This window comes from Natator depressus, chromosome 13 (genome assembly GCF_965152275.1).
Source record: "Natator depressus isolate rNatDep1 chromosome 13, rNatDep2.hap1, whole genome shotgun sequence".
NCBI lineage: Eukaryota > Metazoa > Chordata > Testudines > Cheloniidae > Natator > Natator depressus.
In genome coordinates this window covers 37,874,213-37,888,325 of record NC_134246.1, presented here as the reverse complement: position 1 = coordinate 37,888,325, position 14,113 = coordinate 37,874,213, and the positions used below count along the sequence as shown (strand labels likewise).

Here is a 14,113-nt window from a genome sequence, read left to right as displayed (position 1 = left end):
CCCTGCTAACCCAGCCTTGGGCCCCCCAGGCCTGCCAGTGCCCCTCACTCTGGACCCGCAGCCCCTGCTAGGGTAACCAGACAGCAAATGTGAAAAATCGGGCTGGGGGTGGGGGGGTAATAGGAGTCTATATAAGAAAAAGACCCCAAAATCGGGACTGTCCCTATAAAATTGGGACATCTGGTCACCCTAGCCCCTGCTAGCCCAGCCCTGCACCCCACCTCCCCCGCAGCCCTGCTGGTGCCCCTCACTCCTGACCCGCAGCCCCTGCCCACCCCAGCTCTGCCAGTGCCCCTCACTCCTGACCCACAGTCCCCTGCTAGCCTAGCCCTGGGCTTCCCACCCTCTGCCCCACACAGTTGCCCTGGGCCCGTCAGGCCAGTGGGGCAGGCCTGGGGTGTCAGGGCCATCACTGGCCACAAGGTGGCACCATTACATGAAAAATCCCATCCCAGGTGCTGTGGGAAGGCCACTGGCTGGGGGTGGGGGGAAGCTCCTGGCATGGGGTGGGCACTATGGGGCAGGGATCACTATGTGTTGGGGAGCTCCCAAGAAGGGGTGCAGTGGGGGGCACTGGCTGGGGGTGTAGGTCCCAGCAGGGGGTGCTGGAAGGTGCTAGGTGGGGGGGGTCCCAGCAGGAGGTGCTGGGGGGGGGCACTGACTGTGGGGCGAACTCCCAGCAGGGGGGGCTATGGGGTGGGCAGCACTGGCTGTGGGTGTAGGTTCCAAAAGGGGGGGATTACGGGGGTCTCAATAGTGGATGCTGTGGGGTGCCAGGGGAGTGCCAATAGGGGGCACCGGGGGGTGTCAGCATGGGGTGCAGGGGGGGAATCTCAGCATCGGGTGCAGGGGGTCCCAGCAGGGAGCACTGGGGGGTCCCAGGAGGGGGTGCTGGGGGGGGGTCCCATGGGACTGCAAACAGGGAGCACTAAGTGGTTCCAGGAGGGGGGTCTCAGCAGGGTCCCTGCGGGTACCAGCAGGGGGCACTAGGAGGGGCCCAAGAAGGGTCCCGGGGGTCCCAGCAAGGTGCATTATGCGGGGTGCCAGCAGGGGGCGGTTATGGGGGGTCCCAGCCCTCAATGTCCTCAGCCCCCCAACTAGGCTCCACAGCGCTGAGGTCATTGTATTTATTACATCAAAAACCAGAGACAAACGGTCGAAAGGCCACAAAGTTGGGGCCCGAACGTTGGGGGCCAGAGAACAGGGTTAAGGCATCTGTGAGTGATGGAGCTCCAACCTCTGGCAGCAGGGGGTGCCGTGGGGAGCGGGGAAGGGGCCGTGGGGAGCGGGCCGTTGGCAGGGGCAGGCACTGTGGGGTGCAGTCCATGGCAGGTGGGGGTTCAGTCGTGGGGCTGGTTGGGGTCCCCGGTGTTGCACATGGGTTCCAGCTGCTCGGTGCGGTCAGGGTTGGGGGGCTCCATCTCAGGGTACACCACCCCACACAGCTTCTGGGCCACCCGCGTCACTGCCGCTGGAGGGAGACGGGGGGGTTAGAGAGCAGGGGGGCACGGGCCCTTCCTCCACCCCCTGGCCAGCTGCTCCCCTTCCCCCGCTCGGCTGCACCCCGGCTGTGCCCCCTTTCCCCCGCCCCCAGGCCAGCTGACCCCAACCCCCCGTCCCTCGCCCAGCCGGCTGCGCCCCCTTTCCCCCACTCACCCAGGCAGGTGTAGACGGCGGGTGGTTTGCGGTGCCAGGCCACGCCCAGCCCGTAGACGGGCACCCCGCTCAGCATGATGGCCAGCCCCACGCCGCACACCACCGGCTCCGACCACAGGCTGAAGACCAGCAGGAAGGCCCAGAAGAGCAGGTAGACGACGGGGAAGAACAGGCTGACCTGGGGGGGACACGGGGCTCAGCCGGGGTCGAGGCATGCAGGGGGCAGTGGGGCAGGGCTCACCTTCATGCGGTGGGCAGGATATGCAGGGTGGGGCTCACCTTGGTGCGGTTCAGCACGTGGGGCAAATGGGGCAGGGTTGGGGGACATCAGGCAGAGGGTGGGGCTCACCTTGTTGGGGCAGGGCAGGGGGTGTGGCATGTGGGGCAGGAGGCAAGCCCTGGGGGCAGGGCACATGGGGCAGGGGATGGGCTCACTTTGATGGGCCTGGCCCTGTGGGGCCAGGGGCGGGGAATGGGGCAGGGGGCGAGCTCACCTTGATTTGCCGAGCCATGTGGGAATGGGGGTGGGGAACGGGGGCAGGGGGTGGGCTCACCTTGATGGGCTGGGCCATGTGGGGTAGGGGCAGGGAATGGGGGGAGGGGGTGGGCACACACTTTGATGGGCTGGGCCATGTTGGGCTGGGGTGCGGAATGGGGGCAGGGCAGGGGGTGGGCTCACCTTGATGGGCCAGGCCATGTGGGGCTGGGAGTGGGCTCACCTTGATGGGCCGGGCCATGTGGGGCTGGCGCCAGCGCAGCACGATCTGCCCAGCCACGGTCACCCCATAGAACAGGTAGTTGATGAACCCCACATAGTTGATCAGGGTGTAAATGTCGCTCGTCACCAGCATCAGCAGCGTAGACAGGCACTGTAGGGAGCGGGACTATGGGGCGGGGCCATGCCGGATCCCGCCCCATACGAGACCCCACCCACCACCATGCTGCAAGCCCCACCCCTGTCCTAGAGACCCTGCACCCATTCCGCAAGCCATGCTCCCTGATCCAGAGACTCTGCCCCCATTCCCCAAACTCCACCCCCGCCCCAGTGACCCCGCCCTCAGCAGGCCCGGGTGACTCACGGTGAAGAGGAGGGCAGGGATGGGGGTGCAGCGCCGCATGTGGATCATGGCCAGCAGGCTGGGGAGGTGGCCCTCACGGGCTCCTGCGAAGAACAGCCTGTGGGGGGAGGAGAGACGTAAGGGGGGGGTAGAATGCGGGAGCTCCGGGCCCAACAGATCTGGCTGTCTGTGCCATCAGTAGGGTTCAGGGTGAACGCCAGGCTGCAGAAATTGGGATCTGAGATGGGAGAGGAGACTCCATCCCCTCCCCCCACCCCCAGGGCAGGGCCTGTGGGGGGGCGGGGTCACTCACCGGGAGGAGGTGAAGAGGGAGCCGTTGACACCCCCAAAGGTGGACAGGGCCACGGAGATGGGCATGATCCAGGCCATGACACCCAGCAGCTTCTCCCCGAACGTCTGGGGGGGGAAAGAGGGGAGGTCGTCAGGGGGAGAGCGCAGTGCAGGGGCAGGGCCAAAGGGCGGAGACAGGGCCAAGGGGAGGGGCTCAGGGCAGGGGGTGGGGTCAGGGCCAAGGGAGTGGGGTCAGGCACTGTGGGCAGAGCTCAGGGCCAAGGGGTGGAGTCAGGGCCGAGAGGAGGGGCTCAGGGCCGTGGGTGGGGCTCAGGCCAGGGGCGGGGTGGGGCTCACCAGCAGCTCCTGGGGTGACAGGGCGGAGACATAGGCTCCATTGGTGGGATTGGGGAGCTGTGGGAGTGGTTTGGGGGGCTGTGGGCGGGGCAAAGGCCAGGGGCGGGGCTCACCACGGCCACGGCGTTGGATGCCAGCAGCTCCTGGGGCGACATGGCGGTGACGTAGGCCACGTTGGGGGGCTGTGGGAGTGGTTTGGGGGGCTGTGGGTGGGGCAAAGGCCGGGGTGGGCTCACCACGGCCACGGTGTTGGAGGCCAGCAGCTCCTGGGGCGACATGGCGGTGACGTAGGCCACGTTGGGGGGCTGTGGGAGTGGTTTGGGGGGCTGTGGGTGGGGCAAAGGCCGGGGTGGGGCTCACCACGGCCCACGGTGTTGGAGGCCAGCAGCTCCTGGGCGACATGGCGGTGACGTTGGCCATGTTGGCGACGTTGGCCATGTTGGCGGGGTTGGGGGGCTGTGGGCGGACAAAGGCCAGGGGTGGGGCTCACCACGGCCACGGCGTTAGAGGCCAGCAGCTCCTGGGGCGACATGGCGGTGACGTAGGCCACGTTGGCAAAGACGTAGACGAAGGTGACCACGGGGATGGAGATGAAGATGGCCCTTGGCAGGTTCCTGGGGAGGGGGCAGTGTGAGTGGGTGCAGCCCCTCGGATGCCGGGGTCCCCCAAGGCAGACTGCCGTCCCCCGGGGTTCCATAATGGGGCACACTGTGACCCCAGGGAAGGGAGGGACTGAAGTCGGCAGTGCCCAGACATCGGGGTTCCCCAGGCAGGCGCTGACAGCAGGTGTGGGGGGCCCAGATGCTGGGGTTCCCCCATCGGGTGCTAACAGCGGGGGCAGGGGCCCAAACACCAGGGTTTCCCCGCCGGGCACTAATGGCAGTGGCGGGGCCTGGACGCAGGGTTTCCTCAGCTGGGCGCTGACCTCGGGGTTTCCTAGAGGGGTGCTGACCCCAAGGGGGCCCGGATACCGGGGTCCCACACTGACCTGTAGGGGTTGACCAGCTCCTCGGTGACGTAGTTGAGGAAGTTCCAGCCGCCGTAGGCGAAGGAGCCCTGCAGGAAGGCCAGCGCCACCATCCCCACGTCCACCGGCATGAAGGCCTCGAAGGCGTGTCGCGGCTCCAGCCAGTAGTAGTGCCCTGCGCACGAGTGGCACCATGGCATGGGTACCCCCTGTCCCCCATCTGCCCTGTGCCCAGCCAGCCCGGCTGTCCCCCTGCCCCTCCGGTGCCCTGCCCTGCGCCCAGCCAGCCTGGATGTCCCAACGCCCCCCCCACGGTGCCCTACCCTGCGCCTGGCCGTCCCCCTGCCCCTCTGGTGCCCTGCCCTGCACCCAGCCATCCCCCTGCCCCCCCTGGTGCCCTGCCCTGTGCCCAGCCAGACTGGCTGTCCCAACACCTCCCTGGTGCCCTGCCCTGTGCCCAACTGTCCTGGCTGTTCCCCTGCCCCCCAGGTGCCCTGTCCTGCGCCCAGCCATCCCGGCTATCCCAACGCCCCCCCAGTGCCCTGCCCTGCGCCCGGCCATCCCCCTGCCCTCCCAGTGCCCTGCCCTGCGCCCAGCCATCCCCCTGCCCCCCCGGTGCCCTGCCCTGCGCCCGGCCATCCCAACGCCCCACCCAGTGCCCTGCCCTGTGCCCGGCCGTCCCTCTACCCCTCTGGTGCCCTGCCCTGCACCCAGCCAGACTGGCTGTCCCAACGCCGCCCCCCCCCAGTGCCGTGCCCTGCGCCCAGCCATCCCGGCCATTGCCCCTGCCCCTCCAGTGCCCTGCCCTGTGCCCAGCTGTCCCGGCTGTCCCAATGCCCCCCCAGTGCCCTGCCCTGTGGCCAGCCATCCGGCTGTCCCAATGCTGCCTCCCTCCAGTGCCCTGCCATGCACCCAGCCGTCCCCCTGCCCCCCCCCCCGGTGCCCTGCCCTGCGCCCATCTGGCCCAGCCGTCCCCCTGCCCCCCCCCGGTGCCCTGCCCTGCGCCCATCTGGCCCAGCCGTCCCAATGCCCCCCCAGGGCCCTGCCCTGCACCCATCTGGCTCAGCCGTCCCAATGCCCCCCCTCAGTTCCCTGCCCTGTACCCAGCCGGCCCGGTTCTCCCAACGCCCGCGCCCCCCCCCCAGTGCCCTGGCCTGCACCCAGCTGTCCCCCCGCCCCCCTGGTGCCCTGCCCTGTGCCTAGTCATCCAGTAGTCCCAACGCCACCCCACCTCAGTGTCCTGCCCTGCGCCCAGCCATTCCAGCCGTCCCCCTGCCTCCCGGTGCCCTGCCCTGCGCCCAGCTGTCCCAATGCCCCCTGGTGCCCTGCCCTGCACCCGTCTGGCCCAGGAGTCCCAGTGCCCTGCGCCCAGCTGTCCCCCCATCCCCCCCGGTGCCCTGCCCTGCGCCCAGCAGGCCCAGGAGTCCCAATGCCCCCCGGTGCCCTGCCCTGCGCCCAGCTGTCCTGGCCATCCCCCTGCCCTCCTGGTGCCCTGCCCTGTGCCCAGCTGGTTCAGCCGTCCCAATGCCCCCCGGTGCCCTGCCCACAGCTAGCCCGGGAGTCCCACTGCCCCTGTCTCACCCTTGCAGATCTGAACGATGCCCATGATGATGATGAGCGCCAGGGCCAGCAGCTTCCCGGCCGTGAAGACGTCCTGCACCCGCGTCGCCCAGCGCACGCTGGCACAGTTCACCCACGTCAGCAGCACTGGGGGCAGAGGGAGGGCTCAGGGTGGGGACGGGGTGGGGTGCTCCCCACCCCCCCACCCAAGGCCGCCCTTGCCCCACCAGGGAGATAACCAGCCTGGCGTGGGGATGTTGTGGCGACGGAGGGTCAGCCCCACACCCAGAGCTGCCTGCTGTGGGGATCTGAGTCAGGGGCTGGGCTGGGGAGGGTGGAAATGGGGGGCAGGCTGGGGGAGGGCTGGGAATGAGAGGCCATGGCGGAGGGGGGCTGGGAATAGGGGGCCAGACTGGGGGAGGGCTGGGAACAAGGGGCTGCGGTGGAGGGTGGGTGTGGCTGGGTATGCGGGGGCTGAGCCAGGAGGGGCCAGGAATCTGGGGGCCAGGAATGGGGGGGCCAGGGTGGAGCGGGGTTGGTAATGGGGAGCAAGGGAGGGGCTGGGAATGGGGGACTGGGTGGGGGGGGCTGTGGCGAGGGCAGCATACACACCGTGTTGCCCCCTGGGCCGGGCCTTCGCTCCAGCCGCCCTCAGAGCCTCACTGACAAAAGTGCCCTGGACGCCTGGGTCCCATGCCCAGCTCCTGTCTGTGACCCAGCCTGGTGCGGGGGTGAGGGGGCAGGCCCCGGGCCCCAACAGAACCAAACAGCCCATCCCCCCTGCTGCCGCCCCCCACCTGGAACCTGAGACCAGGACAGGCGGAGTGTGTGGGGGGTTCTCCCTCTCGTCACAGGGTGTAAATAACTCCCAGCCCAGCCCCTGCCAGAGCCACCGCCGCTCGGTACCCCCCAGCACCCGCCTGCACCTCCCCAACCCAACATCGCTCCAACACCCCCATGCACACCCCCCACCGCCACCACCCACCGCACACGCTCCAGCATTCATACCCCCCTCCGCAGTCACCAGCACCCACAAATGGCCTCAGCACCCAGGAAAACGAGCCCCAGATAACACTCCCCCACATCCCGCTGGTGCCCCTTGGGTGCCCCTCACTCCTGACCCTCAGTCCCAGCCAGCCCAGCCCTTCCCCCCCACAGCCCTGCCGGTGCCCCTCACTCCTGACCCGCAGCCCCAGCCAGCCCAGCCCTTCCCCACACAGTCCTGCCGGTGCCCCTCACTCCTGACCCGCAGCCCCCTGCTAGCCCGGCCCTGCCCCCGACAGCCCTGCCAGTGCCCCTCACTCCCAACCCGCAGCCCCCTGCTAGCCCGGCCCTTCCCCCCACAGCCCTGCCAGTGCCCCTCACTCCCGACCCGCAGCCCCCTGCTAGCCCGGCCCTGCCCCCCACAGCTCTGCTGGTGCCCCTCACTCCCAACCCGCAGCTCCAGCCAGCCCAGCCCTTTCTCCTGCCAGCTTTGCTGGCCTGTCCCCACGCAGGGAGTGGCAAGACACAGGGACACACATGACAGATGCCCTGGCCAGACAGACGCCCGCAGATGCTTTCCTGCTGACCCAGCACTGACTCAGTGACTCCCGTCTCAGCTGGGCGCAGCTGGTGCCGGTCTGCAGGTGCCAGCTAGACCAGTGGTTGCACCAATGGGAATGGCAGGGGGTACTCACGCAGACACACCCCCGCCAGGAGGCGGAGCCCACTCTCGGGCGCCAGGCAGGTGGAGAAGAGCGGGTGCAGCACGTAGTTGGCGAAGGTGAGGGCGATGACAGCCTGGTTGGTGGGGTAGATCACCAGCACCGCGATCCACAGCCGCAGGAACCTGGGGTGCATGGCAGGGCGTGAGAGGGGGTCTGGCCCTGGCTGCCCCCAGCCAGCCCCCTGGGGCCCTGCCCCCTTACCCGGCCAGCCCCCCGAAGATGTCCTTGACGTAGGCGTAGTCGCCGCCGGACTTGGGGATGGTGACGCCCAGCTCGGCGTAGCACAGCGCTCCCACGGCCGTGATCAGCCCCGTGATGATCCACACCAGCAGCGCCAGCCCCACGGAGCCCGCGTTCTCCAGCACGCCCTTTGGCGACACGAAGATCCCCGACCCGATGATGTTACCTGGCGGGGGAAGCAAGAGATGGGGATGGGAGTTAGAGACAGGGCTGCCCTGCTCCCGCCTGAGTCTGCCGAGAGCCTGGGCCAGTCGCTCGGAAAGGTGTGACCTAGCAGGCTGCTTGCCTGAGTCTGCCGAGAGCCTGGGCCAGTCGCTCGGAGAGGGGTGACCTGCCGGGCCGCTGCCTGAGTCTGCTGAGAGCCTGGGCCAGTCGCTCGGAGAGGGGTGACCTGCCGGGCCGCTGCCCGAGTCTGCTGAGAGCCTGGGGCAGATGCTCGGAGAGGGGTGACCTGCCGGGCCGCTGCCTGAGTCTGCCGAGAGCCTGGGCCAGTCGCTCGGAGAGGGGTGACCTGCCGGGCCGCTGCCCGAGTCTGCCGAGAGCCTGGGGCAGATGCTCGGAGAGGGGTGACCTGCCTCCTGCATCTCAGGGGAGTGTTATCTCTGGAGTCTAATGATAACATTTAAAATGTCACCCCACATCCCCTCCTCTAGCCGAGCTGCCATCCGCTGCCCCCCCCCCTTCCCTGCCACATCCCTGTCTCTCTTTCACCTCCCGGCTGCCCTCTTTCCTGGCTCCATGGGCTCCATTAGCAAATTACACTGCTGCGGCTGTGGGTGGGAGCCAAGGTGTGGGGGTAGCGGAGCTGCATGCCTGGGGGAGGGGCACAGCATTACAAAGAGAGGGGAAAGCGTTCAAGGCTGGGGGGGAATGGGAGATGGGGTTTTACTGGGGGAGGGCAGTGGAGATAAGAGGAGAGGGGGCAGAGGGCCCAGGGCCTGGTGGGGGGATGGGGGCTCTAGACTCAGAACTAACCCCCTCATTAATGATCGCCATGGCAACTCAAGTGTCATTACAAAGAGGGTGCCCCTCACTTCCAACCCGCAGCCCCACCTCTCGGCTGGCAGAGAACAGTGAGGACCCCCCCACTAGGAGGAGTTGCAGGGGAAGGGGCACTGGGGGGGATCCTGGCTGGGGAGAAGGGAGCAATGTGGGAAGGGAAGGAGTGGGGCAGAGTCCTTAACTGTAATCTTATCAGGTTAAAAGAAAAGGAGGACTTGTGGCACCTTAGAGACTAACCAATTTATTTGAGCATGAGCTTTCAAGAGCTACAGCTCACTTCATCAGATGCATCCGATGAAGTGAGCTGTAGCTCACGAAAGCTTATGCTCAAATAAATTGGTTAGTCTCTAAGGTGCCACAAGTCCTCCTTTTCTTTTTGCGAATACAGACTAACATGGCTGTTACTCTGAAACTTATCAGGTTAGATTTCACCCCATAAACTAGGCTATGGGGAGGGACTCTGACCCGGTTTGGGGAAGGGGCACCGGCAGGGCTGGGAGGGAGCAGGGCTGGGCTAGCAGGGGGCTGTGGGTCGGGAGTGAGGGGCAGTGCAGGGGGTGAGTAGGGGGCTGGGCCTGTCTCTGAGCCCCCAACCCCCCCTCCTTCCCACGCGCTGGCGTCTCCGGGCACCTGCTGAGCAGCACCATCTGGAGCAGGATTAATGGAGCCACCAGGAATTCACGCTCCGTGGCTCCGATCCATCCAAGTGGAAAGCCCAGACCCCCTGTCCCCTGCTACTGCAGGCTGGGGCGCCTGGCTCTGGGGTGGGGTATGGGGGCTGGTTATACTGGGACTCCTCGCCCGGCGCTGAGAGGTGGCTGGCTCTGGGGTGGGGCGCGGGGGCTGGTTATACGGGGACCCCTTGCCCAGCGCTGAGAGGCGGCTGGCTCTGGGGTGGGGCCCCCTCGCTGCGTGAGGGGCTGAGGGGAAGGCTGGCAGCACTAATCGGATCAGAATAACAGGACCACGAGGTGACAGGCAGTTCCAGGCTATTTATAGAGCCAGCCAGGCTGGGGGCAGGGGGGGAAGGGGGAAGGAAGGGGGGAAAGAGAGATGGAGAGATAGAAGGAGAGAATGACACAGAGCAGGAGGGGGGGCCCCAGTGGCCCCCTGGACCAGAGTTGGGGTCCCTCCTCCACACCCCCCGCCACTCACCTATGATGATGCCGCAAGCGCTCACCAACCCGATCTCTTTCTTGAGCCCCACGCCACCCTCTGCCAGCTGATCTGGGCCATCTGTGGCCTTCTCAGAACCACCCCGGTGCCGCGCACCCTCCTCCATGGTAGGGGACCAGACCAGATGGTGCTGGGGAACACCAGGCTCCGATCCAGAGTGGGCTGCTCTGGACTCAGATCTTCTAAAACCAGAGCAGTTTTGTCCTGCTGGTTGTGGTCTCAGGTCTTTTAGAACCAGGGCGGTTTTGTGTATTTCCCTCCTGGTCTGGTTCTGGGCTCTGGCTCCCTAGTCCCCAGCTGGTTCTGTCTTCTTGGTTCTTGGCTTCGATCCCAAGGCGGTTCTGTCACTGTTGTTCTGGACTCAGATCTCCTACAACCCAGTTGGTTCTGGTGTCCCTGGAACTGGGCCGGTTCTGGGTTCAGATCCTCTAGAACCCAGTTGGTTCTCGATTCCCTGGGACTGGGTTGGTCTTGTCTCAGTCTAGGTCTGGATTCCCAGCTGGTTCTCTCTCTCTGGTTCTGGAGTCCCTGGAACTGGACTGGTTCTGTCTCTGTCTGAATCTCCTAGAACCCAGTTGGTTCTGGACTGGGACTGTTCTGTTTTACTCTCTGGATCTGGTACCCTTAGATCCAGGCTGGTTCTGGGCCTCTGATTTGGGGCCAGACATGCAGGTCCAGTTCTCTCTCACACGAGTTCTGGGCTCTTGTCCCCTAGAACTGGTCCAGTTCTGTACCTGGCACTCTGATTCTGACGGCGCTGGTAGTAGGCTCCTTCCAGAACCGGACCGGGGACTGGTTCTGGTGCGGTCCAGTCCGAGGTCTCTGGAACCGGCCGCTCCGGCCCCCTGCTCGCGAAATCTCAGCACTTCTCCCTCCTTGTTTACTCGTTCCCCTCTTCCGTCCTATCCCCGGCGGAGGAGGGGAGAGCGCGCAGCGTGGAAACCCAAGACCGGTTTGATCTCGCTCGGCTTCCTCCTTCTGGCCGCCTGCTTCCTTCCCTTGCTCCAGTTACAAGGGGCTCGCTAGCCCGGGGATATTCTCCTTCCAGCTGGGAATTCTCTGGGACTTCTTTCCTCTCCGGGGGCTTTTCTTGCTCCCCCTTTCTGGCGCCCAGTTCTCCCTCTGCACCTCTCACTCGCTAGCCCAGAGATTATACAAGGCTCTCTTGCCCGGCACTCCTCCCTCGAGGACTTTCTCGCTCCCTCCTTCCAGCGCGGAGTTCTCCTTCTGCCAGGGGGTTTCTGCTCCCCGGCAGTGTGTTTCTCTCCGTCCGTCTCTCTGGCTCACTCCCTCGTTCTCACGTGGGACTGGAGCCCCGGCTCCCAGCGACCGACCCCCAAAGGACCCAGACTCCTCCCTCGGCCAGCCCAGAGCCACTTCCCTTCTGCTGGCTACATCCCTCTTTCAGTTCCTCCTCACTCCCTCTTTTCCTTTCCATCACTCCGCTTCTCTGGTTCTTTCCTCCTTTCCATCACTCCGCTTCTCTGGCTGGTTCTTTTCTTTCTCCTTTTATCGCTCCCTCTCTTCCTTTCTTTAGCACTCCACCTTTCTTCTTCTTGTTCTTTCACTTCAATTTGTCTTCTTTCTATCATCACTTCATCTTATTTCTTTCTCTTTCCGTTCCTCCACCTACCTAACTACCTCTTTCTTTCTTTCCCTTTGCCATCTCCCTCTTTCCTTCTCTCTCCCCATCTAGCCCAGGTGCCCCCCAGGGAGAAGCACAACCCCCTAGAGGCCCCAGCGCGGCTCCCCCAGCCCTGGGAGTTGGGGTCAACCCCTCCCTGGATCGGGAGGCCTGGGCTGGCCCCTCTCTAGGAAACCTTGCTCCACATATGGCAGGGAGTTCCACAGAGTAATTGCATCAACATAACCATCCGTTTGCCCCCCACACCCCTCCATCAATCCATGCATCCTTCCCTCCCCAGGGAGCTCTCCTCTTCCTCTACCCCCCTGTGTGGGGGACAGGATCTGGGCCCATCTGCCCCGTCCCCCAGGCCAACACCCCCTCCACCCCACCCCCGCTAACCACCCATCCCATCCAGCCCAGGGCTGGAGGAGGAACTTCTCGCCTGCCCATCCCCCACCCCGTGCCTCCACCACTGCCATCCCTCCTTCCAGCCCAACCTTTGCCCCCACTTGGCCTTGGGAGACGCTGATAATGGGACCAAGCCCAGACTTTCCCCTGCCAGCGGGGCAATGTGCTGAGCCGGGGAAGCGGGGGTGAGGGGAAGAAAGACATGGCGGGGGGGTGGGGGGTGGATGGATGGATCCAAGAGGTGGATGGAGGCCGGGGGTCACCGTGCGCCCTGGTCACGCACACTCTGACTGTGGAGTCAGGGGGGCACCAGCTGGTTCCCCAAGAGCAGAGTTGAGAAAAGGGAGGGGGAGAGAGCCACTGTCCCTTCACCCTCAGGAGCTCCCAGCACCTGGGCCTAGGGCCCCTCCCCATCCTGGGGGCACCCCCAGCCCCAGAGGGGGGCAGGAATTGGGGAGGGGGTATGGGATGCAGAGACCCAAGGGGAGGGGATCCTGCTGTGGGAGTGGGGGTGGGGGAGAGGCTAGAAGCTGTTCTTGGCCCCCCACCCGCAGCACACACAGACCCCCACAGCCTGAGTCAAGGCTGAGCCTGCCCTACGCCCCGGTGGCAGCACCCCGCCATAGCCCAGCCTCGCAGGGCAGCTCTAGTGGGACATGTGGCCCCTCCCACCCCCCCACTGCCTCCCTCCTCCAGCCCTCCAGACCCCCCACTCCCTCCCTACTCCCCTCTCCCTCCCTCCTCAACCCACCCCACTCCCTCCCTACTCCCCTTCCCCCAACTCCCCCTACTCCCTTGCTCCTCCAGCCCTCCCCAATCCACCCCACTCCCTCTCTACTCCTCCTTCCCTCCTCCAGCCTTCCCCCAACCCATCCCACTCTACTCCCTCCTCCAGCCCTCCCCACTCTCTCTCTACTCCCTCCTCCAGTCCTCCCCAACCCCCCATTCCTCCCTACTCCCCCTCCCCCAACCCCCCTGCTCCCTCCCTCCTCCAGCCCTCCCCAACCCACCCCACTCCCTCTCTACTCCCTCCTCCCTCCCTCCTCCAGCCCTCCCCCAACCCATCCCACTCCCTCTCTACTCCCCCGTCCCTCCCTCCCCCAGCCCTCCCCAACCCACCCCACTCCCTCCTCCCTCCCTCCTCCAGACCCCCCACTCCCTCCCTACTCCTCTCTCCCTCCCTCCCTCCTCCCTACCCAAGCCACCCCACTCCCTCTCTACTCCCTCCTCAACCCCCCACTCATCCCTACTCCCCTTCCCCCAACTCCCCCTACTCCCTTGCTCCTCCAGCCCTCCCCAATCCACCCCACTCTCTCTCTACTCCCCCTTCCCTCCTCCAGCCTTCTCCCAACCCATCCCACTCTACTCCCTGCTCCCTCCCTCCTCCAGTCCTCCCCAACCCCCACTCCTCCCTACTCCCCCTCCCCCAACCCACCCCACTCCCTCTCTACTCCCTCCCTCCTCCAGCCCTCCCCAACCCACGCCACTCCCTCTCTACTCCCTCCTCCCCAGCCCCGCCCCCTGGCCTCGCGCCGCGGCCGTTGCGACTTCCTCCGCTTTCCCGCCCGTTCCAACGGCCGCTCCCCGCCTCGTGCCCTGAGGTGACCGTTGGGCGGCTGGGGGGAGGGGCGGTTCTGTTTGACTCCGGGGGGGGAAGGGATAGTAACCCCCCCTCAGTGCTTCCTCCCTACGTCACAGCCTGCTAATTAGCTCCCCCTAAGTAGCCACGCCCAGCTAATGAATTAAACCCTTCCCCCCGGGGGACGATAACTCATGGCAATAACCTGGCCATGGCCACCACCCCAATTAACCCCTCCCCGAGCTAATTAACCTCTTGGCCATGTCCCAGCAGCCCTCTTCCCCCAGCATCTAATTAGAAACCCCAGTCATTAACAGCCTTTGCCAATAATAGCCTGGGCATAGCTAATTCACACAGGTAATTAATGCATTAATAAAGACTAATATTGACACTCCCCCCAGTCGCCCATGGTGCCTAACGCCCAACTGATCCCCGCAGGGTAATTAATATGTTAACGATAGCCTCACGGTAGCCAATCACCCT

The 14,113-nt window shown here is 65.7% G+C and overlaps 1 protein-coding gene across 1 annotated transcript; it reads right to left on the bottom strand.

Annotated features, from left to right (window-relative positions):
* Nucleotides 1–1,183: 1,183 nt before the first annotated feature.
* On the bottom strand, nt 1,184–11,892 carry SLC7A8 (solute carrier family 7 member 8). The gene is made up of 11 exons (XM_074969329.1): nt 9,996–11,892; nt 7,800–8,004; nt 7,569–7,720; nt 5,911–6,036; nt 4,351–4,504; nt 3,853–3,976; nt 3,028–3,131; nt 2,736–2,832; nt 2,376–2,525; nt 1,657–1,834; nt 1,184–1,471 (listed from the first exon to the last, which is right to left on the bottom strand). The coding sequence occupies exons 1-11, from the start codon at nt 10,120–10,122 to the stop codon at nt 1,341–1,343; spliced, it is 1,548 nt and encodes a 515-aa protein (XP_074825430.1). The 5' UTR covers nt 10,123–11,892; the 3' UTR covers nt 1,184–1,340.
* Between the last annotated feature and the right edge of the window lie 2,221 nt (nt 11,893–14,113).